Source organism: Cololabis saira, chromosome 2 (genome assembly GCF_033807715.1).
Source record: "Cololabis saira isolate AMF1-May2022 chromosome 2, fColSai1.1, whole genome shotgun sequence".
Classification (NCBI taxonomy): domain Eukaryota; kingdom Metazoa; phylum Chordata; class Actinopteri; order Beloniformes; family Belonidae; genus Cololabis; species Cololabis saira.
The window spans coordinates 2923503-2948511 of record NC_084588.1 but is presented as its reverse complement, the minus strand read 5'-3'; the positions used below and the strand labels follow the sequence as shown (position 1 = coordinate 2948511).

At 42.0% G+C, this 25009-nt stretch overlaps 1 protein-coding gene across 2 annotated transcripts in view; it reads right to left on the bottom strand.

The window, feature by feature from the left end:
• Positions 1 to 19395, bottom strand: part of arnt2 (aryl-hydrocarbon receptor nuclear translocator 2) — a 55174-nt gene extending 35779 nt beyond the window's left edge. For both annotated transcript variants that reach the window (XM_061736027.1, XM_061736035.1), the window contains exons 1-3: positions 19141 to 19395; positions 16804 to 16915; positions 388 to 435 (exon numbers count right to left, since the gene is read on the bottom strand). In XM_061736027.1, coding sequence (XP_061592011.1) covers positions 388 to 435; positions 16804 to 16915; positions 19141 to 19171 — 191 coding nt within the window. In that variant the 5' untranslated portion in view covers positions 19172 to 19395. The remainder of the gene's footprint in view (positions 1 to 387; positions 436 to 16803; positions 16916 to 19140) is intronic.
• Between the last annotated feature and the right edge of the window lie 5614 nt (positions 19396 to 25009).

Genomic DNA, 25009 nt, shown 5'->3' with positions numbered 1-25009 from the left:
CCTCTCCCAGGATGATGCCGTCAAACGAATTCACATGCTCTTCACTTCTGGACTAGATTACTGAAATGTATTATTAGCAGGACCTAATAGTACCTTATGTTCCTAACAGAGCTCTCCGTTCTCGGCGTGCAGGTTTACTCATAGTTCCTAGAGGACCCAAATGTAGATTTGGAGAACGGATCTTCTGCTATCAAGAACCATTACAATGGAACCAACTTCCAATCTGGGTTAAGGAGGCTGACACCACCTCACACCCTGACTCAAGAACCGGTCCAGGACAGGACCGGCTCACACCCTGACTCAAGAACAGATCCAGGACAGGACCGGCTCACACCCTGACTCAAGTACAGGTCCGGGACAGGGCCGGCTCACCTGCAGAGTTCTCACCTTGAGAATTTGCTCGGCCCCTCTCCATCCTCATCGTCAAAGTCCATTCTGAAAGAGAACAGCACAAAAGAGAGCTGTTACTTGGGCTGAACTGGATGTCATTTTTAAATTATTATTTCTAAGTGTTAATTGCGACAGCGTCAGAGCATCTTGACCCTGGAGGTCTCGCCAGGTACAGGCCCGTGTCTGACCTTCCCTTCACGGCCAAGATCCTTGAAAACAACTCAATGGGTCTCTTAGGGAACCATTGTCAATGTTTTCTTGGTAGTTTGCCTTAAACAATCTAGGAGCTAAATAAGATGGTTTACATTATTGGGTAGTTTATAATTCAGTTAATCGATTGATCGTATCAATAATCTATGGATTAAGCAACTCTAAAAGTTATTGTTGGCTGCAGCCCTGGATCCGAGTGTTGAGAGCTGAGCTGAAGCCAACGAACTGCAGTCTCACATGCATCCTTTTTACTGTCCACGAGTGGGGTGGGGGTTTTGACCCGTGTGGACGACAGGTAAACTGAGGCTCAGGTTCATGCCTTTCGTCCTGAGTCCCTCTTCGTATGCCGCTGTTCGTTAACAGGATAGTCGACCCACTGGTTCTGGTCTGCTAAAGTGCTAACATAGCTAGTGGCCACATCCGCAAACTCAGGGACGTCGACTGAGCAGAGCCACCACACCTATACCACACGCCCTCACTGACGCCCTCACTGACGCCGTCACTGACGTGCACCTCCCAAAAATTGTAACTGCGCATCGAGGCGACGCAGACCAAACGCAGACGGAGAGGACTGTGATTGGTTCGCTTGGTAGCAACGCATTTCCGGTTTCCGGATTGAAGCAATCGTGAACTTTCAGCGCTCTTTTCTTCGTGTATGTGTGATTTTTTTTGTTTTGTTTTTTTGCACAATAGTTGTCCTTATTTCTTTGATTCACTGTGACCGGAAAAAGTCGGATAAACCATTCAGGAAAAGATCGCGAATTAGCGGTCACGGGGGTTACTGCACCGCGGAGAAATGGAGTGACGGAGAAGTCCGAAGGGTTCGCGACGGCGTCACGGCGATGGCGTCACGGCGACGGCGTGTGCACGGCGTCGTTTTGACGCAGAACCATAATTCAGGCTTTAGGTGCGTCTTGGAGCGCGGCCTCTACTCGCTCAGCGTTGATGTTGAAAGATGAAAGATCTCGGTCGGTCACGACGGATCAACTGAGAGATCACAACACTGGTAAGATGGTGTTCACTGTTCGAAACCAGGGGCCTCTGAAAACACAAATTTTTCCCCAGATTTAATTTATAACCTGAAAAGGAGCTGAAGTTCTCCAGAATACTCACAACAGCAGGGATATAAACTGTAGGATCAGTTACAGACACAAATCATCTGCATACAGCAATAATTTATATTCAATTCGATTAGGGGTGATTCCTTTGAATAAATTCAGATTCAGACGACTTTATTAATCTCTTTGGGAGGTTCCCTCGGGGAAATTAACAAGGGGAAGATCTTAATGCAATGGACAGAGGCTCGATGGCAGTAGCAAAGAACAAGGGTGATAAAGGACAACCTTGGCGACACCCACCTCCAAGGGTAAAATAATCGGATTAAACATCATTAGTATGGACACTGGCCTTAGGGGCTGAATAAAAGAGGCGTATCCAGGAAATAAATGCATCATCAAATCCAAATTTCTTTAAAACTGCACACAAGTATTCCCACTCTACCCTATTGAACGCCCTTTCAGCATCTAACGAAATCACAAGTTCAGAGTGTTCGGCCGAATGTTTTGAGTAAATTATTTTGAAAAGTGTACGGCTATTAAAAAACAATTGGCGTCCCTTTATAAAACAATTTTCCTCTTCGGATATAATAGGAGGAAGCAGCCGGATGCAGCGTTCAGCAGAGACAATGGTCTGCAGGAACCACATGAGGTCGGATCTTTGTCCTTTTTGAGAAGGAGTTCAATAGTGGCTTGTGTCAAAGTTGGAGGTAAAAAAGCACCTTCCGAGGATTCATTGAATACAGATGAAAGCTGGGGTGCCAATTTGCCAATAATTGTTTTAAAAAATTTAATCCTTTTTAATGTACCTGCACATTGTCCTTTAAATAAATAAATAAAAATCGGAAACCCGCCAATCCTGGGGCTTTGTTGGATTGCATAGCATTAATTGCATTTAATACTTCTTCAAGGGAGAGTGGGGAGTTCATTTGCCTGGCAGTATTATGAATGAATGAATGAAAAAAAGTGTATTGGTCACCACCAAGCATGTACACTTAGGTCACGACCAAAGGGGCAGGGCTGAAGCCTCGGCTTATGAATGCCCCCCCTTCTTACATATAAATAAATACAACAAATGAATAATAGCTAACAACAACAAAAAACATATGCATATTTACATGCATACCTAACTACTTACGTACTAACATACGTACCTACACATACATCCATACATGTACATACATATATACGAGCACATTACATATCCACATACATATGTACACTACATATGCTTACACTTACATATATGCATGTATCTGCACACACATATGTTAAAAAAAAGGATTATTTAAATTATTATAAAAATGATACTCAATATACCCATCCTTTTGTTTCCTTTCTTTATGCCATCATTCCATTACCCGGGAACAAGTCTGTACTTATCCATCATCATGTCTTTATACCTTTTTTTTTAAATTCAACACATTTTTGCTATATTTTAATTCTTCTGGTAATGCGTTCCATAACCTCACGCCACAGACAGAAATGCACCTACTTTTCAAAGCTGTATTCCAGATCGGGTGTTTCCAATTGAATTGGTCTCTGAGGGCATAACCCCCCTCTCTCTCTCTGAACATGGTTTGTATGTTGGGAGGAAGTAGATTTTTTCTGGCTTTAAACATAAACAAAGCTGTTTTCTGATCTACCAGGTCCATGAATTTGAGTGCTTTTGACTTGATGAATAATAAATTGGTGTGATCATAAAAACCAACATTATTCACCATTCGTATTGCTCTTTTTTGTATTGTGCAAACTGTCTGTAGTGTGGTCTTGCAGGCATTACCCCAGATTTCAACACAGTAAGTCAAGTAAGGTAGAATAAGCGTGCCGTATAGGGTATTCATAGATCTAAAGTTAAAAAAATGTCTGACTTTGCTCAATACTCCGATACTTCTGGAAATTTTTTTTTTTTTTTATACTTTTTATTTTGTCTTTTTCAAGTTACACAGAAAGGAAAGAGAAGGAAAAAAAATTATAATAATAAAAATAAAAATGATAGTAACAATCATAACATAAATACCTGGGGGAGATGTAATATTTTGACATTCTTTTCTTTCCCTTTTTTAAGGGCATGGCTGGGATTTGACCTTAAATGTAGACCATTTTTGCCACTTTTGAGCAAAATCCCTTCCTCTAATTCTCAAACAAAAAGTCAATTTTTCCATGGCGTATATTTCTTCAACAATGTCAAGCCATTGTCTCAGTCCTGGGGGATCGCTTCTCATCCAGAGTCTTGTCAGGGCCTTCTTAGCAGCAACAGTCAATATTTTGAAGAGGTAGATGTCTCTCTTTTCAGTGACTTCAACAGGCATAAGTCCCAGATATACAGTCCTTGGATCTTTAGGTATTCTCAGATTTAGAATTTCCTCCATTGTTTGGATAACATTATGCCAGAATAATTGTATTTTTGAACATGTCCAAAAGACATGAGAGTGATTGGCTACTACATGATCACACCCACGCCAACAATTCTGTTGTTGTTGCGTTTGTTTACTCTTAATGTGTGGAGTGATAAAAAAGCGTATGAGATTTTTCCAGCCGAATTCTCGCCATCTTCTCGAACTAGTTGAAGATTGCTGTGTGTTGCACATGGAAAGCCAATCACTCTCTGACAATACAACATTGAATTCTTGTTCCCACTTTGATTTGATATATAATGAGTTTCTTCCATTACTTTTTTGGAGACAGCTATACAGTTTTGATACAGTCTTTGAGGGGGTTCTTTTATATGCGTCCATCAAAAATACAATCATCTCATTAATCTCTGCTGATAAGTACCTATTCACTTCCTTGTCATAAAAGTCACGTAGCTGTAAATAACGGTACAGATCTCTGTTTTCAAATTTAAACTCCCGTTTGAGTTTATCAAAGTTCTTAAAAGTTTTTCCTTCAACAAGTGTACATATTGCCGTTATGCCCCTCTCCGACCACCTAATAAACGTGTCATCTAATAACTTGGGGCCAAAGTCGGGTGAATGAGAGGGCCATATCAATAATTTACTGTCCCCCTCCATTTTGTTTTTCTTAACAATCTCAAACCATGTTTTCAAAGTGTTTCTCAAGATTGTATTATCTTCCTTTTGATCTATATATTCTTTCCCCCCTAATCTAGCAGCGGGTGGCACTTTATGTAGTTTACATTCAATATTTTTCCATTTGGCTTGATATTCTGGGGAACACCAGTAGACAATGTATCTCAACTGAGCTGCATAGTAGTACTGTTTAAAGTCAGGCAGGGCAAGACCTCCTCGCTCTTTATCTAGCTGGAGCGTTCTGAGTTTTATCCTAGGTTTTGCGCCTGCCCAAATGAATCTAGATATTAATTTGTTCCATGCAGAAAACTGGCATTCTGGGATCCTAATGGGGAGTGAGAGGAAGACATATAACAACCTGGGCAGTACATTCATTTTTATCACCTCTATCCTCGAACTGAAATCTAAAATTAATGTTGACCAGCGTGTTACATCTGCCTGAATTTTGTTGGTCAAAGTACGATAATTAAATTCAAACAGGTCATTTAAATTCTGTGTAATTATCACACCCAAATATTTTATCCATTTTGTGTCCCACTTTAGTTTATATTTACCCCGAATTTTACTATTTGGTAGGTAATTTAAGCAAAGTACCTGTGTTTTTTTGATGTTCAGTTTGTATCCTGACATCGTGCCATAATTTTCCAAGGTGGTTAGGAGTCTGGGGATTGTTACATTTGGGTTTGTTAGATATGTGATAATGTCATCAGCAAACAGGCCTATTTTATGCTCCTCGGTTGCTATGTTAATCCCTTCCAGTTCATCATTTTGTCTGATGTCTTGAGCAAGCGGCTCAATAAATAACGCAAAGAGGGAGGGGCTGAGGCAGCATCCCTGCCTTGTACCTCTGTTAACGTTAAAGCTGCCTGTCAGAGAGCCATTGATCCTCAGCCTGGCAGTAGGACCACTATAGAGAGCTTTTATGCAACTGATAAATTGGTCATTAAAGCCAAATCTCTCCAAAACTTTATATAGAAAAGGCAAACTTACTCTATCAAAAGCCTTCTCGGCATCAAGGCTAAGCAAGGCTGTACTAAGTTGTCTTTTATTAATATGTTCTATAATATGTAGTGTGCGTCTGACATTATCTTGCGTCTGTCTGCCCTTTATAAACCCTGATTGGTCTTCATCTATTAAGTAAGGAAGAAGATGTTCCAGCCTTCTAGAAATGATGGACGTGAATATTTTATAGTCTACGTTTAATATGGAAATCGGTCTGTAAGATTCACACAACTCTTTGTCTTTGCCTTCCTTTAGTATCACCGAAATCACTGCTTCCTTCCATGATGGAGGTATTTTACCATGTTTAAGAGTCCAATTCAGAGATTTAAGTAATGTAGGTGCAAGGTCCTCCGCAAAGATCTTGTACCACTCATTTGGGAAGCCATCACTTCCTGGGCACTTATTGTTTTTCAAATTACTTATAGCTCTGTCTAGTTCTTTCTTTGTAATTGGAGCGGATAAAGAATCATTTTGTACCTTGCCTATGGAGGGGAGATCCAATGTTAGTAAGTATTTTCTAATCATCTCATCTTCCGCTGGATCTGGTTCCGAGTACAATGACACATAATATTTTTCGAAGCAATTTTCTATTTCCTGAGGTTTAGAAGTTATAACGTTATTCAATGGGTCTCTAATCTTAGATATGCAGCTTTTAATTTGTTGATTTCTAAGGCGTCGTGCCAGGATCTTTGTTGCTTTAGGACCAGATTCGTAAAAGGTCTGTTTTGTGAATCTAATTTTCTTTTCAAGTTCATCAGTAAGAATCGCATCTATTTGTTTCCTGGTTTCTTTTAACGGATTCGTCAGTGTTACATCTTTATCTGTTTGTTTTTGTTTCTCTAATTTTTTCAATTCTTCCTGTAATTTTTCATATTTTAGCCTCTTCACTTTATTCATGTAAGCTGTCCGTGAAATCAAATTCCCTCTCATAATTGCTTTAATCGTATCCCATACCATCGTTGGTTCCACATCACTATTACTTGTAGTATTATTTTCAATAGAGTCTTTAATTTCTCGTCTTATATCCTTAACAGTCATTGTGTTATTCAGAATCCCAATATTCATTCTCCACAGTGTGCTTTTATGTCTGTCATTTAATTGTATAGTTAAGTAGACTGCATTATGGTCTGAAACATCCGAGGTCCCTATTGAACATTCTTTCACCCTATGTCTATCTGAGATATTCATCAGAAAGAAATCTATTCTAGAGTGAGTCTGGTGTGTGGCTGAGAAATGGGTAAAGTCCTTCTCTGAACCATGAAGATTCCTCCAGACATCGAACATACCAGACTCTTTGATTAAAATGTTAAGGCTTTTTGACATATGCAGTTTGTGTTGTTTTTTACTTGTCGTGTCTAATGAGTAATTCAGGATTGTATTCCAGTCGCCGGCACAGATCAGTATACCCTCACTGAAAGTGACAATCTTATCAAAAAACTGAGTAAAGATTTTTTTATCACTTTCTGGAGGTATATAGATACAAGCAAATGTGACTAATATGTTATCAAGTTTTCCTTTGACTAAAACATATCTGCCTTCCTTATCTCCTTCTGCCTTAATCAAGTCAAAATTCAGAGAGTTAGACATCATAATAGCCACTCCTCTTTTCCTGCTGTTTTTACATGCACTGAAAAAGGAATTTGAATATCCAAACCTCTTCAACTTATTATGTTCTTCATTAGACAAATGTGTTTCTTGCAGCATTACAACATGTGATTTATCCTTTTTTAACTTTGCCAACACTTTGCTCCTCTTAATCGGATGTCGTAGGCCATTTACATTCAAAGACGTAATCTTTAAGCTATCCAGCCTTGGCATGAGCATCACAGGTGACAACAATCTCCCCCAGAAAAAAACACAGAACAGTGATAACGGTAACTATTATACAGAAAAAAGGAAAAGAGAATCTAGGCTTCCAAAAGGGGGGGAGAACCGTCTCCCCCAGAGTGACCCAGTTGGAGGGTCGAGGGTTAAGTCTCTCATCTAGAGAGGGCCCAATATAAGAGATGGTTATTAATTCTAGCAAAAGAACTGTCCCCATCCTATGAGTCCAACTAAAATGTAACAGTAGTTGAGACCACACTACCCAGTGATAATCAAACCATTAGGCCAAAAAAGAAAAGTATCCAGCGAAGCATGGTGATAATAATAATGATAATGATTCTCACCCAATTGTGAGATTAGTGTGTAGCCAAAAATAAAAATAAAACGTCAGGCGTTCTCCGTGTTATCCCTCTGGAACTCCCGCAGCTTCTCCTTGGCTCTCTGAGCGGCGGAGCCGCCCCGCCCCCGGCGCTCCGCTCCCCGCTCCCATCCCAGCAGCTCCGACAGTGAATCCAGCGCAGGCTCCGCGTCGCGCACCTGCGGCGAGTCCACTTTGAAGCCCCGTCTGTGTAACTCTTGCCATGCTGCCTCTGCGCTGCTGTACGTCCTGGCTCCGGTGTCCCAGTGGATCCTCATGTTGGTATAGGGCGTTTGGAAACGTATCCCCTTTTCCTTTAAAGCTCTCTTGATCCCGTTGTATTCCTTGCGCTTCCTGACTGTCTCAGCGGCGTAATCATGGTCAAAATAGATCACCCGTTTGCCCAGTGATATTTTGCCCTTTCTCCAAGCCTCCTTTAGCACCAGTTCCTTGGTTGTAAACTCCTGGAAATTAATAATAATGGGTCTCGGAGGTTTTTCGGGTGGAGGTTTCTGCGCTAAGGAGCGGTGCGCCCGTTGGATTTTCAGGTCGAGGTCCTGCGGCAGCGGTAACTCACGTTTAAGGAGAGCAGTGATGAACTGGGCTACAGAATTTCCCTCCTCACCCTCTGCCACTCCGAATATGCGGATATTGTTTCTCCTAGATCGGGACTCCAGGTCCGTCACTTTTTCCAGAAGAAACTTTTGCTGTTTGGCAAAGGCAGAGAGCAGCATATTTGCCTCCGCTGCCCAGTCCTCCATCCGCCCCACGCGCGTCTCCGCCTCATCAACACGGCCGGACAAACTTTGCACTTCTTTTGTTAAGTTGTCGAGTTTGCCATTAATTTCTTGGCTCATGTGGTTGATTTCTTGGCGCAGGGAGTCGTTACCTTTCGTCAGATCAGATTTAAGGTCCTTAATTGCCGCCATCAAGTCGTTCGAGTTCACACTGGTTTCATCCTCCGGGCCACCAACACGTGCCTCCAGGTTGCTATCATTAGCTTTTGCCTTCGCCCCCGTGCTGCCTATTTCTTGATTTTTAGACATTTCTTCTTCTCTTCTTTGGCCTCTTGTGAGTCTCTTCCCACTCATCTAACAAAGAATCCACTCAAAATGTAGTGAACGAGTTTTTAGTGGGAAAATAATAACTTTTCTTGGGAGCGTGGTCTCAGGTGCGTCTGACTACTCCATGAGCTAAACCGGAAGCCCTTCTGGAAATTTTTAATCTTACCTGGCTTACCTGTGGTTTCCAACTAAATTTATGGTCTATTATTATCCCCAAGAAAGTGTTCTCATATACTCTTTCTAAATCAACTTTTTCTATTGTTAAACCTACCTGAGTTGTTAAATGTGTTTTACGGTTTCCAAAAATCATAAATTTGGTTTTGTTTAAATTCAAAGATAATTTGTTGACATCACACCACATTTTCAGTTTGCCTAGTTCAACTGTCACCTTCTCCATTAACCTTTGTAAACAATCATCTGAACAGAAGACAGTTGTATCATCTGCAAAAATTACAAATTTCAAAATGTTTGACACTTTACAGACGTCATTTATGTACAGTATTAGTATCACTGACAGGGTTCGAAAGGTTCTGAAGGAATGTATTCATATTAGTCTTATCCACAGGGAATTCAGATTTATATAATAAAGAGTAAAATGATTTAAAAGTAGCATTGACTTCCAAGGGATCTGTAGTGATAGTGTCATAAGAGTTTTTAATACTAGGTATCAAACGTGAAGTGCGCTGCCGTCGTAGCCGATGTGCCAGCAAACGACTTGCTTTGTCACAATACTCATAATAGAAGTCACGCCTGCATAGTAATAATCACTCTGCCTCTTCAGTTGAACTGTGGTCAAATTCTGGATGCAAATCAATACGCTGCTTAAGTAGGAGAAGGTTTCAGTGCACATCTCTGATCAAGGTCACTAATCCCAGCCGTAAGTACATTAAGCCTAGCATTCAATTTTATTATTAGAAAGTGCAGACTGAGAAATAATTTCACCTCTCAGGTAGAGCTGGGTGATATATTGAGATTTTAATATATATCGATATATTTTCAAACGCGATATGGTACGAGACAATATCGTTTATATCGATTTAAAAAAAAATAAATAAAAATTAATGATTTTGATATAGCTTATTTTGTGACAAATTGACTTGAATGTTTTATTTGAGATTTGCACACATTTTTTGTTATTTGCACAACTGTCAACCTCAGTGGAAAAGTCTGCCTGTTACTGTCTACATTGTATTAATTGCACAGTGTATTTTAATTTAATTGTTATGCAGGAAAGGGATATTTGTTTTATTTTATTCAAGAAGCATTTTTATTCTATATATGCAGGCAGTTTATTTTTATTTCATTTGTTTTATACATTTTGATATTGTGCAGACCTCTGTTAATAAAGGTACCTGTGTGACATTTGGAACGAGGCTTTGTATTAAAACTGACAGCTTTTTTAAGGGTTTGCCTCAAAAAAAAATGAAGCTAACAGAGATGCTATGCTATAGTGCTTTGGGGGAAACCCCAATTATGGCACAGAAAAAATATCGATATATATCGAGTATCGCCATTCAGCTAGAAAATATCGAGATATGACTTTTGGTCCATATCGCCCAACCCTACTCTCAGGTAACATTTCAGTGTTTCCAGGGCTTTCCACTAAGGCACAGACTAGCCAGCCATACTAAATAAGTAGCCAGCCGGGGGTGGGGGGTTGGAGTTGTTGGTGGTCACGTCGTAGCCACGATCGTATACACTGATATAGTAAATCTTAAATATAGTAATAATACTAATAATAATAATAACATATTCATATTTATTTTCCTTTATTGAAATAATAAAAACATAAAATAAAATAAAAACTAGGGATGCACCGAAATACAAATTTGAGGCCGAAACTGAAGCGGAAAATAAAATTTAAAGACTTGGCTGAATACTGAGTACCGAATAGCCTACGTAATGCGGTTGTTCACAGTTTTTCACAATTGCATAGATTAAATTGCAATGACATTATTAACAATAAAAACAGTAGGGGTGGGAAAAAAAAAATCGATATTTCAATATATTGTTGTGCTCTCTGTTTCAATAAATAATCGATATACTGTCGGCTAATATCGATATTTTATTACAACACACTTAATGGTTTACGCGGTTGTCACCGCACTATTGTTCAAGCTCTGCCCCGCCCGCCCCCGCTGCCCTCATGAGCAAAACAAACATGCCGCCTGAGAAACCAGCTCAGAAAATACAGAACCACAGTTTACTCCGTACAGACAGCGGGCTGAGCAGCACTGTTAATGCTGGAAAACTTGCTGTTTGAGCCGGTGTTTAAACTTCCATGTGCGTTAATGTCCGCTCGCACAGACAACCAGCTGCGTTAAGAAACGGACCCCGCTCCGCTCGCGCTCCATGAGAGGAGAGCGGCTCGTACTGTAATACAAAATTATTCCACAGACGCCGTTAAAGTAAATGATCGTCAGTCTTTTTGTGTTATGACGTTTATGCTTTTCACTCTGTAAGTGATCCTCGCTCGTATCCTTCCGTGTCCAGTCAACCGTGTGCTGGGAAAACTTGCAGATCATTGAATCACCAGTCACGTTACACACGGACACGGACACTCTCATACACACTCAGACACACGCCCACCCGTGCAAAACCAGTGTTCAGTGCTTTGGATATTTCAGCTTAAATTTCAAAATGTTATATTAGTTCAATGAAGTTCATATTATTTATATTTATTATAGCTTGTTTGGTTTCTTCTGTTATCGGATACAGTTTGTCATGACATGAGTGAAAAATGCCTGATGCTTCATGGCAATATGAGTGTGTGGTGACAGAATAAATTAGACAGGCTAAAAGGATATTGGAAAAGAAGGGATATTGTTAAGCCTATTTGAGTTATTTATTTCTTAGTTATTTCACAATAATTATATTTGTGAAATTATTATTTAATGTATTTAATTATTACAAAGCAGTGCACTGTCCTGGTTTATATAAAACATGTTATTAATGTTCATGCACTTTAATTTGTCCAGCTGTACAGTGTTTACATTTACAAGCCTAGGAGACAGTGAGGAAATATACAAATGCACTTTCTTGTAGGTATTTTTTCTTTTTTAGTCCCATATATCGTGATATATCGCTCTTACCGATATATCGATATATCGAATATCGAAAATATCGTGATATTATCGATATCCTGGGCCACATATCGCCAAAGTATCGAATTGGGACTTACCCGTATCGTCCCACCCCTAAAAAACAGTAAACTAATGAGTTGAGCCACTGTCAAGCAGCTGGCGATGCTGTTGCTTAAATTGACCAAAAGGTGGCTCTCTAACATCACAGTTTGTGTACTGTGCGTGACTGCCGGTGTGACATTCCTGGTTAGTAATCAAGGAGTTAAAACTCACTCGCCACTTACGGGACTCAGTAGCCAGCAGGAGAACTTATTGCTCCACCAGAAACAGCAGTAGGAGCCTTTATTACATTTATTAACTGTACACCGCTATTATGAGAGGTTATTTCTCACAGTATTAGCCTAAAGGGACTTACTCACGTGTTGCCTTCAGTCATTTCAATGAGAAGCACACCGCAAAACACCGCATTGCATATTCAGCGCCGCACAGAGGCTCCCAAATGGAAATGATTATTGATTTCTGAATGAATGGATAGATACGTCGCTTATTTTTTGCAAATTATTTTTTTCTTTTCTGGCCTGGCGGGGGCTCTCATTGGCCTGGCGGGGCCAAGCCTGTACAATTGTAGTAAACACTGAATTATCATTATTATTACAACTCACTCACCATTGCATCTTCTTTTATTCATTAATGTAACTAATGAAGTGTATGAAAATACACTCTACACGTGTCGCAGGTGGTGCTAATTGAACGCTTCAAGAGAAACTGGATTACCGGTAGAACGTTTTGGGCTAAACGATGCAATTCGGTTAGGCTTTCTTTTGGCGTCTCTCTTTTTAATACGAACTGATTAAACTGATTTAATTTTGCAGTGGATAGCCTGAGTAAGTAAGGACGTACTGTTTTTATGGTGACAAAAGAAGCATCTGCTGAGCTCTGCTTGTTGCCGCAGACACATTCACTCCGCTGAGCGCGCGCACACGCGCACACACACACACACACACACACACACACACACACACACACACCCATGTCGGGGCCGCGGAGTTTTGCAGTTTGGCATTATTGTCAGTCTATGAGAAAAACATTTAATTTTATTAAAATCGAAAAATAATATTTATAGCCAATAGGCTATAAAAATAATGGTCATTAAAGTAGCCGGCTGGACCTAATTGTGTAGTCGGCTATATGGCTGGCAGCCGGCGCTTGTGGACAGCCCTGTGTTTCCCATAGCAATGAATGTGAAGATGATTGAATTTGAAATGAGTCACAAAACTCTTTGTCTGCCAAGAAAAGAGAGTTAAATCTCCAAAGTTGTGGGCTACATTTATAGGTAGAAAGTTGAATATCTAATAATAAAGGTAAGTGGTCAGATATTACAATCCCTAAATTAAATACTTACCTGCTGTACTCTACTGCCCTTACTTTTTAACAACTTGTGCTTGTGGTTACAGCAAACGGCCCGTGTACTGAGACTACAGCCCTCCTGCAGTGGTCGCAGGCCGGAGTCCTAGTCCGAGTCCTAGCCCGTGGTGTGGCCCTTTACTGCATGTCCTAAAGGCCTCTAGTAGAGCCCTGCGCGGGACTGCTTTCTTCATCCCGCTCCCGCTGAATCTCTGACCATTACCACCCGCAACCTGTGTGTTCCACTCCCACCCGCTCCCGGCAAAACTCTGAGAATTCATGCTCACACAATAATAGAGATCCATTGATTTAGTGTCTTCTCCTGTCCCGCAAAGAGAAATGTCCCAGACAAATCTATCTGATTTAATGTTAACATGGTAATTGTGGAGCTTGATGGATGATTGAAAGTTCATAGGTCACGTGACCAAAAGTTAGATGCAAATCCATCATTGTCATCATCCACAAGCTTTTTCGCCTTTGGTGCAGCATCAATTATGTGATTGAGGTTATAGCAACGAGAGTAGCTGTGAGTGGTTCAAATAACACTAATAAATAACATAAACAAAGTTAACAAACGAAACAAATTCATTTAACAAACGAATCACTTTTACATTGCTGTGGAGGAAGAGAATGCTGCCGACCGACTGAGGTCCCAATGCTTGCGTCTCTTCCAAGATGCTCCACAGACACTAAACGCAGTTTCTCCAAATATCTGACTTGCCTTGCTTTGTCTTTGTTTTATAAAGACCTTGTTTGAGGTTTATTTTCCATGTCATTGATTTCCATCTTGTCGCTAGGCAGCCCGCTCCTACCAGATTTGCGTTGCCCAATGCAGCCTAGCCTCTTGCCTCTAGAGCCACAAAATACTTCCCGGTGACGGAGGCCGGTCTGTCTGGTAATGTAGGCCATGACGGAGGCCGTAGCTCCGATGACGGAGGCCAGTCTGTCTGGTGATGTAGGCCATGACGGAGGCCGTAGCTCCGGTAATGTAGGCCATGACGGAGGCCGGTCTCTCGGATGACGATGGCCGGTCTGTCTGGTAATGTAGGCCATGACGGAGGCCGGTCTCTCGATGACGGAGGCCGGTCTGTCTGGTGATGTAGGCCATGATGGAGGCCGTAGCTCTGGTGACGGAGGCCGGTCTGTCTGGTAATGTAGGCCATGACGGAGGCCGGTCTCTCGATGACGGAGGCCGGTCTGTCTGGTGATGTAGGCCATGATGGAGGCCGTAGCTCTGGTGACGGAGGCCGGTCTGTCTGGTAATGTAGGCCATGACGGAGGCCGGTCTCTCGATGACGGCGGCCGCTCTGTCTGGTGATGTAGGCCATGACGGAGGCCGGTCTCTCCGGTAATGTAGGCCATGACGGAGGCCGGTCTCTCCGGTAATGTAGGCCATGACGGAGGCCGGTCTCTCCGGTAATGTAGGCCATGACGGAGGCCGGTCTCTCGGATGACGGAGGCCGGTCTGTCTGGTAATGTAGGCCATGACGGAGGCCGGTCTCTCCGATGACGGAGGCCGGTCTGTCTGGTGATGTAGGCCATGACGGAGGCCGGTCTCTCCGATGACGGAGGCCGGTCTGTCTGGTAATGTAGGCCATGACTGAGGCCGGTCTGTCTGGTAATGTAGGCCATGACGGAGGCCGGTCTGTCTGGTAATGTAGGCCATGACGGAGGCCGGTCTCTCCGATGAGAGTCCAGTCTTCATCATTGGTCATGAGAAATGCAGATTCTTCCTTGTCACCGCTTTTAGGACGCGCTCCCAGTCCTAAACTATTGCACTTAAGACGCTCAGATTTGTTCTTTAAAATACCAGGGTTAGCCTAACCCTAACACCCATAATGCAACAGGATCAAAATAGGGATGCAAATTATCGATTATTTCATTAATTGACAGTTGATAACCTTATCGATCGATCATCGATTAGTTGATAAGCGGCGTTTTTCCCCCATCTGAGATACAAACATAATTTTTTTTTTGTTTATATAAAATACAAAGGACATTTTAATGTATTCCTTAATCAAATATTTATTTGATACAAAAGTAACAAAAAGACATTTTTGTACCACAAGGAATATAATATAAAGTGCACTTCAAGGCTATTAGTAGTAGCAGCAGCCATAATAGTGTCATTTGTGTCAAGCACATTTTAAGTTCTAGTTACGTTTTAAGTTAGAGTTTTGGCAGTGTTCAAAATAAAATTATGAGACCTGCTGTATTGGAGCACATTTTCTTTTAGTTAAAACTGTAGCGGGGACAGATGTTTAGAGAAACCTATGTATGTACCGGGTGAAGATGATTTATGGTTCCGCGTTACAACAACGCAGAGCCTACGCCGTAGGCTACAGCGGCGGCTCTGCGTCGATTTAAGGCGGAACCATAATTCAGGCTTTAGGGGAGCATATCGGAGAACAACCAGAAGAATATAGAGTGGATTAAAAATAAAAGTTAAGCACTGAGCTACATGTGTCTCCCGTCTGGGCCATTGCAGAGTCATTGCCTGAGCATGATATTACTAAAACCAAACATATCCGTCTCTTTCTTCTAACTTTATGTGCGCGGCGCACCGCGTTGTGTCGCATTAAATGTGGTCCGGGCGTAATACCAGCTGGTGAAATTAAACGAAAAAAAATAAATAAATAAATAGATTCATTGTAATCGTTAATTTTAATCGGGTAATTTCATAACGGCAATTAATCGAAAATCGATTAATTATTAACATCCCTAGATCAAAACAACCACAGTTCCTGTTCCTTTACAACTTAAATTGTAAGAAATGCCATCAAATAAATTATTTGGTAAGGAGGGTCGTATTCATGCATCCGCGTTCAATTCCACGTTCATTGTGATGTTCAGAGAAAATGTGCGTGGATTCCCCGCTTTCTTTTTCTATTGGCAACATTTCTGCACCAGGATTTAAGATGAAATCCACTTTTGAACAGGAGGTCCATCAAAAGTAGTGAAAACAGAGCACGGATGTGTAAAAAGAGCAAGAACAGAAAAGTTTGTTTTTTAAAAAAAAAAACAGTCTTACAGGAGAAACAGGAGAATACAAGAAGGTGTACGGCTCCAGCCGCGGCATTTTATCATGTGCTGATGCCAACTGATGTTTGCTCACATTCATTCTGATTAAATCTGTCCAAACGTCCATATTTCTAATGTCAGTGGTCAATATAATCCACAACAAGCACTGCCAGAGGAAAGAAGAAAGTGTAGTGGCCAATCAAAGAAAGACCAAGAGTCAGCCAGCTTACAAATACAACAGGGTTCCAGGAACTTCATCACTTGGACCATTTTTAGTGTTATACTTGAGAAGAAAGCTGTACACGCTACATCATCATTTGAAAAAGGACTTTCCAGAGCATTGGCGGTGAAGATACTCACCCTCCTGATCTCCTCTTGCCCCCCCGGCCTGGCACCGTTCCTCCCATCCTCACTTGGCTGGACCCCACCGCTCCAGGCATAGGAACCGTACCTGGCAACTCACTGCCCATTTCTGAAAGATACAACCACGTACAGCAGAGGGTCAAAACCACTTCCTGTCCCTCCACAGTGGTCAACTGTGGAGTTGTACTTTCTCCTGGTTTGTGTTTTTGAATCTCTTCCACCCACTACTTTTACTCTCTAAACACAAGTTTAGGTGAAATTAACCATCCTTTAATGACATGCTCTTCTGAAATTAACATATTAAAATGGTGAAAATCAGGATTAAAAAAAACCATCTGGTCCTCTTCTAGTGCTTTTCCACAACATATTCTATAAAATGACTAAATATGGGTTTCCTAGCAAGATCATGGGTAAAGGTGTGCACAGATTTGTGAAACTATCTTAAGCCGGGGAGACATTGTGCGATTGTCGGCTCGTTTTGAACCAATTTTCCACTCGTGCGACTATTTTTTGGATTGGGCCGGATTTCGACCCAATCGTTGGTCGTGCCTCGTGTAGTATACGTGGGGTAACGACGAGAGATTAACACCTCGTGACGAGAGATTAACACCTCACCACGAGAGAGTAACACCTCACGACGAGAGATTAACACCTCACGACGAGCTCCCAATCACGAATCGTGTGCTCGCAAGAAAATCAAACATGTTTGAAATCCTGGTGGCTCCTCGTGAAGGAATCGCACAGTTGAAGCAGCTACGACCTGATTGGACTCATCCTTTCACAGAGAGCATGCGCAATCTCTGATGTCACGTCAAAAACTATTATTTGTGGTTTAAAGTGTTGCAAATTCACATTACAAATCATGTTTTAATAGCAGAAAAAAAGACTGCATTTCCCACGTCTGCCCAGTCAATTCCTTGTCCAATCACGACGTTGTCTAATCTTTTTTCATTTATCGCCCCACAGAATGGCACAAATTGCGGCAGCGCGTTTGTTTTTGCTGAGCATCTTCGGTGTCTCCCACTTCCACTTCTTTTTGACGTTGCAGTTGCAGTAACAGAAGTCCGACGTGAGGATTATGATCGTACAGTGTGAGACCATAAATCGTGGGCTGTGAACTTTTGAACTCAGCAATCTAGTCGTGCAGTTTGAGATGGGGCTGAATCAAACCATTTAAAATATCACACAGTGTCTGCCCAGCTTTACTGTATACTCTCTGGGCTTCTGGGATAAAAATGCAAATTCTAATTGTCAAAATGAGCTGACAGTTATTGAAAAAGATTTTGAAAAAACCCGGACTTATAAATGTGTGACACTGAGTATGGACAAAAATGTGTTCTACATATAAACAATTTGCAAATGCATGAATTACAATTCATTTTGCTCTCTAACGTTCATGATATCTCCTAAAAACGGATCTTTTTAAAATATTCAGACATTAAAAAACATTATTCTAAACTTCTGACATCTGACACTTCCTGCCGTTGGGAGGAAGTGACGTGTCACAGCAGCAGTAGCAGCCGTTACCATGGTAACAGCAGCAGTAGCAGCACCGCTCCGCTATTTCCTGTTTATTGTGGCCCAAACAAGATGACATTATATAATATCATTATATACGAATATTATAATATTAATATTATATACTATTATTATACTTAATATTATACTTGACATATACTTATCACCTAGCAACCAAATGCTGCTGCATTGCATTGTGGGAAGTTTCTGCTTAGCTAGTGTCCATCAATCCATACTAATATGGAATGAGTATGGATAGTACATACTATTGAGTACGTACTAATGTTTCAGACGCACTAAAAAAATCTCGCATACTCATTTTGCTACTCATTAGGGTGGAAGTTTGCGATTTCAGATGCAGCCAAAGTTATAATTTCAAGCACTTAAACCAAAATTCAAGCACTTTTCAGGCCCTGAAAACACAACATTGAAATTCATGCACTTTCAAGGATTTCCAGCCCCGTAGAACCGTGAGTTTAAGTGAACAGAACCAAACCCTGAGTTTATGACCAGAACCAAACCCTAGTATGGATTCTGTTATTCTGCTAGTGCTCACAGCTGCCACATGCACGAGCCCCCTGATGAGGACGCGTGAACGCGCCGCGGGCACGAGCAGCTCCGCTCCTTTGTATGATGAGGCGGCGGCGGGCACGCGCACACAACAAAGGCCTGGACGGAAGCGCGTCCTCGCAGCGGCTCTCCGCGGAGACGGTGGCCGGGCTGGGAGAGCCCTGGCCCGGCCACCGAGGGAGCGGGGCCCCGCTGGGGCCCGGCTCCCCCTCGGCCTGCCCCGGCCCGGGCCGTCTCCTCACTTACCCGGGGGGGTGACCGCAGCTGGAGTCGCCATGTTTGCTCCGCGCAGGGATCTCTGCAGACGAACGCAGCACGACGCCGGCTCCGCGGGAAACCCTCCGCGCTGCAGCGGCCTGCGGGCTCCGAGGGCTGCGAGGGCTCCGAGCCGCGGGGGGTGCAGAGCTAGAGCTGGTCCCGGTCCCTGGTCCCGGTCCCCGGTCCCAGTCCTGCAGAAACGGCTGCGTGTGTGAGCGGTGGACGGGGAGAGGATGGCCGTGTCCGGGACACGGAGCTGAGAGAGACGAAACACCGCGAGACTTCAGCCGCATAATGAATGTTAATCAGAGCGGAGAGCGGGAGGATGAGGGGCTGGAGGCTGGAGCGGAGCAGGGCCGCCGGGGGCCAGGGGCCAGGTCCAGGGGCCAGTTCCAGGGACCAGTTCCAGGGACCGGTTCCAGGGGAACTGTTTCCTAGGGGGGGCCGGTTCCAGGGGCCAGTTCCAGGGGAACTGTTTCCTAGGGGGGGCCGGTCCCAGGGGCCAGTTCCAGGAACCGGTTCCAGGGGCCGGTTACAGGGACCGGTTACAGGAACCAGTTCCAGGGACCAGTTCCAGGGACCGGTTCCAGGGGAACTGTTTCCTAGGGGGGGCCGGTTCCAGGGGCCGGTTCCAGGGGCCGGTTACAGGAACCAGTTCCAGGGGCCAGTTCCAGGAACCAGTTCCAGGGGCCGGTTCCAGGGGAACTGTTTCCTAGGGGGGGCTGGTTCCAGGGGAACTGTTCCAGGGGCCAGTTCCAGGGCTGTTTCCTAGGGGGGCCAGTTCCAGGAACCAGTTCCAGGGGCCGGTTCCAGGGGAGCTGTTTCCTATAGGGGGCCAGGTCCAGTTCCAGGGGCCAGTTCCAGGGGAGCTGTTTCCTAGGGGGGGGGGCAGTTCCAGTTCCAGGGGCCTCCAGACATGTTTCCTAGGGGGGGTCAGATGGGGCCACTTAAATTCTTGGGGTGGAACCAAAACTAAAAGCATCATTACAGGACTTTATTACACTGTTGTAGTATACAGGCTCAGAAATCCTTTTTTTTATTTTATTTTACTTTCTGACTTGTCTGCATATATATTAATGGTTAATACCATGTTGGTAAAAACTTAAGGCATATATATATGTATATGCATTTTTAATACGGGGTTCCTACGGGTGCTTGAAATCCTTGAAAGTGCTTTAATTTCAATGTTGTGTTTTCAAGGCCTTAAAAGTGCTTGAAATTATAACTGTCTTTCACCAAATTGGGATCAAACTGTATAATTTAGTAATTAAATGAGTAAGATGAAACATAACTAGATGTTTACAGCACAATACAATGTACATAATTGTGATAAAAAGCGGGAAAAATAATTATGAGTGTATGTATTCCTGTAGATATTTTACCCCAGTGATAAGGTGCTTGAAGATTTAGAAAATGACCCTTGAAAGTGCTTGAAAAGAGATTGTAACGTTCAGGCTCGGCCTAACGTTACTCCTTCCACGTCTGACGAGGACAAAGTTTCATCAACCATAAACACATGTAGCTAATAACCCAGTCAAGAACTGGTTAATAAGGTGATATAAGCAGAATAAATGCGTCTTTGAGTGCCCAGAAAAGCGCTATATAAATAAAATGTATTATTATTATTATTATTATAAAACACATTCAAATGTTATTATAAACCAGGCTTAAAATGTGACACATTAAAAAAAATGGAAAAAATAAGAATTCCAAGCGGGAGTCCCTGCTCTGTTTTTCTCTCATCCAAGGGTCCCTGGGATAAAAAAGGTTGAAGACCCCTGATTTAGAACCTTTAGACCCATCAAATATATTTGTCAGAGGGACAGAATTTTACTGGACACTCACCTTGGGGGCCAGACCCTCAAATAAAAATCAAATTTTGGCATAACATTATTATTTGATGTTGTTTATATATTTTTTCAATTTCATTACAAAACTGAAGGCATTTTTAGCCTTTATGAGTCAGTCTCCTATCATCCAGACCAGTGGTTCCCAACCTTTTTTTCTTGTTCCCCCCTACTTGTGTCTAAGACCAGCCGGCCCCCCGACCCGTATGTACTAGCACCAAAAGAGTAAAGTTATTTGTTACAAACCTGTAATTGAAAAAATGAACATTAATTATGTTTTTTTGATACATTTCTCTTTGAGTTACCCTGTACTTTGTTTTTCTCACCTTCCTTTTGTGTCACCAATGTATAAAATATGCACAAAAAATAATTGCAAGGACATAAAAATATTTCTGAAAAATGTCTCTTTTAATAGAGCAAAATTTTTTTAACATTTTTCCAACAACCTGTCGGAGTAGTAGTATGATTAAATGTTGAATAATGATATAATAATAGGTTTTTAAGTTTTTATCCTGATAAATAACTTAGTCATTTAAAATGACCAAAATATATTTCTAAGTGGGTTTATACAGACTTGGATTACTGTATTCCATTAGTTGTGTTATTATGATTTTTTATTTATTTAACATGTATAAATATAATTTTTACAACTGCATATCTACAAAGCAGACAAAGTTTCGCCCCCCCCCAGAGATCTCTGGCGACCCCCCAGGGGGGGGGGGACCCCAGGTTGGGAGACACTGGCCTAGACCACAGTCATCCACCAGGAGGGATAGGGAGATTTGGCCTCAACTCAATTAAGTCAACTTTATTTATAGAGCACTTAAAAAACGAACACCACAGAAGTGACAGGAAAAGGCCTCTTAACACAAGTAAAATGGCTCTCAAAGGAAAAGTTGATGTGGAAAACAGATGCTTTAACGATGACTGGACTGAAAAGTACACATTATTTATCATGCCGACCTTCCCAAATGTGTCACCTGTTTGCCTCGTTTGCAACGAAACTGTTGCTGTTGCAAAAGAATAGAATCTAAACTGAATAGAATCTGAGCTGTCAGAGGCCGGTCACAGAAGAATCCAGTCGCGGGCTGGAGTGGACGGTTCGGCGGACCGGATTTAGCCCGCGGGCCACCAGTTGATGATCACTGCTCTAGGGCCTTATTTGGGCCAGATGTGGCACCCATGGCTCCGTTCTGGCACCGGGGAAGGACAGCAATCCAGCTGTGCCATGTTTGACCCCAACCGAACTGGTGAGTTGTATGTGGGCTCACCAAAACTAATATGAAGAAACACAGACATCAGTACCCAGAAGATAAACTTTTACAAATATGGGCAAAGGCAGAGTTTAGTTTAAATGATACACAAAACGCTGGAGCAAACGGCTGTGAAGGAGCAGATGGTTCTGAATGTCTAAATATTTGAATATCCATGAATTAGAAATGCTCAATGCATTTCTGTGTCTATCTACTTGGACTGAATGCTCCAGTTAACTATTTTTGTTTTGAATTTCAATTTTCAAAATAAAGAATATGATTCTAAGCACTCCTTAATTTTCTTTTTTAATATTCTTTGGGAACATAATGTGCTGCAGCCTGCAGCTTTATCGCAGACTTCTAGTGGCAGCATCAGCGCTCATTTGTGCTCCGTATCATCTAACATTTCATTAGTTTTTCTGGGAGATTATTTGTGTCTGAGGGACTGAGCTAGTTAACCATGAGGACACGCTTTCTCAAAAACCCGTCTGTGGCAGGGTGGAGAGGTTGATGGGACACACGCACCTGTGTCCCATCCGCCTGAGTGGCTGCCGCTCTCCACCCTGCCTGCCTTATAAGGCAGAGCTGAACAGCAGCAAGGGTTCCCTGGTATGCTGATGTGCTTGTGCACGTGTTGGCGGTGATTTGGGTGAATAAAGGGGTCTGCACAAAACTCCGTGTCCTCTCCATCCTGTCGGTCGGGCCCCCGTGGCACTCACACTGCTACAGTGGCGCCCAACGTGGGGCCACATAAACCATGACACCGGGATCTTTGTAGAATATATTTATTTTCTACGTGCACAATATGTTTTACACCAGAGGCTCCTCGTGCATCAGCACCGTCCGCAGAGCTGCTCTCCCGCTCCGCTCTGCTTCCATCCTCTCCCGTCTCCAGAGCCCGCACACTACTGAAATACACAGAGAGTGATTAGACACACCTGTGCACCATCAGCTGTTCCAGCTACGTCACCTGTGCGCCACTCCCCCGCACTCCCTCTCTCCCCTGCAGACCCCGCCCCAATCCTGCACCCTGCCACACCGTAACAATGCAAAGATGTACAATTCAACCATGAAGTTCAATTCACTTCCACTTTAATTCTAAAATATCTATTACAACACAAGTTGTCTCCAGGATCTTCCCAGAGACCAGAACATGACCCCCGATCAATTATTACATGAACAACAGCAGGTAAAAACTGAAGGATGGAAGACAGAGAGAGGAGAGGTACAGATATATTGTCAAAGGTACAAAAGAGCAGATATATTAACAGTAGTATTAATGATCTGTTGATTTGATTTGATTTGATTTGATTTGAAGATTTTATTTTGAACATGCATGTTAAAAAAAGAATACAAAAAAGGAAAAAAATAAAATACAAATATAACAGGACTGTCTCAGAAAATTAGAATATTGTGATTTTCTGTAATGCAATTACAAAAACAAAAATGTCATACATTCTGGATTCATTACAAATCAACTGAAATATTGCAAGCCTTTTATTATTTTAATATTGTTGATCTTGACTTATAGCTTAAGAAAACTCAAATATCCTATCTCAAAAAATTAGAATATTCTGGGAATCTTAATCTTAAACTGTAAACCATAATCAACAATATTAAAATAATAAAAGGCTTGCAATATTTCAGTTGATTTTTAATAAATCCAGAATGTATGAAATTTTTGTTGTTAGATCCCAACCTTTGCATAGAAGGTGCTTGCGCATCTTTCAAGCCCTGTTTTGTGCACAAGCGAGCTTTATAGATGAGGCCCCGGGGCTGCAGTAGCTCAAGGCCAGTTCGTTTAGTTTGTTTGTCTGTTTGTTTGTTTAGTTGTTTGCTTGTTGCTGTGTGCCTGGTGATTTTCTAGTTCCCCGTGAGGAAGGTTTGTGTTCCTTTTTGAGTAAGGAATTTTTTAAATAAGACTATGATGGGTAAATAAATGTAGTCAGACTATGATCTGAATCAAACTGGTTCTAGAATGAGTCCCAGCCCTGTGGAACACAATCCACAGTCATTTCACACTAATTCCACAGACCAGAAGCTGTTTCATCGTCCAGAAGATGCTCAATGGCAGATAATCAAGTATTCAGGGATGTAACCTGGTGTATAATTGATGGACACTCCAGCCATAGATATAAAACACTGGATGACTTGCCCTTTGGCAGGGCAAGTCATCTTGATTCATGTTTCCTGTTTTTTCAGTCAGTCAACGTGTTTTACCACCACCTGCTGGATAATGTGCTTATTAGAATAGAATAGAATAGAATAGAATAGAATAGAATAGAATAGAATAGAATAGAATAGAATAGAATAGAATAGAATAGAATAGAATAGAATAGAAAGAGCCTTTATTATCATTATTCTGGTACAATGAGATTAGGCAGCAGCTCCGTAAAAGTGCACACATGCAAAAACTATGTAAACAAGTCAAGACTGTAATCAACAAAATGGGAAACAGGAAACATAAATATATATATATATACACTATATAAAAAATTAGTGAATGAGAGAATAATAATGTACATGAATAAGTGGAAGAATATTGCACATAGATGATTAAAGAATATTGCACATTATGCATGGGGAATATTGCACAGTATGAGGTAGTTTACTGGTTCAGAAAGTTCACAGCTTTGGGGAAGAAGCTGTCCCTGAGTCTGTTTGTTCTGGTCCGTAAGGACCTGAAGCTTCTGCCAGAGGGCAACAGGTCGAAGAAGTGGAAACCGGGGTGGGTGTTGTCCTTTACAACAGGGGTTC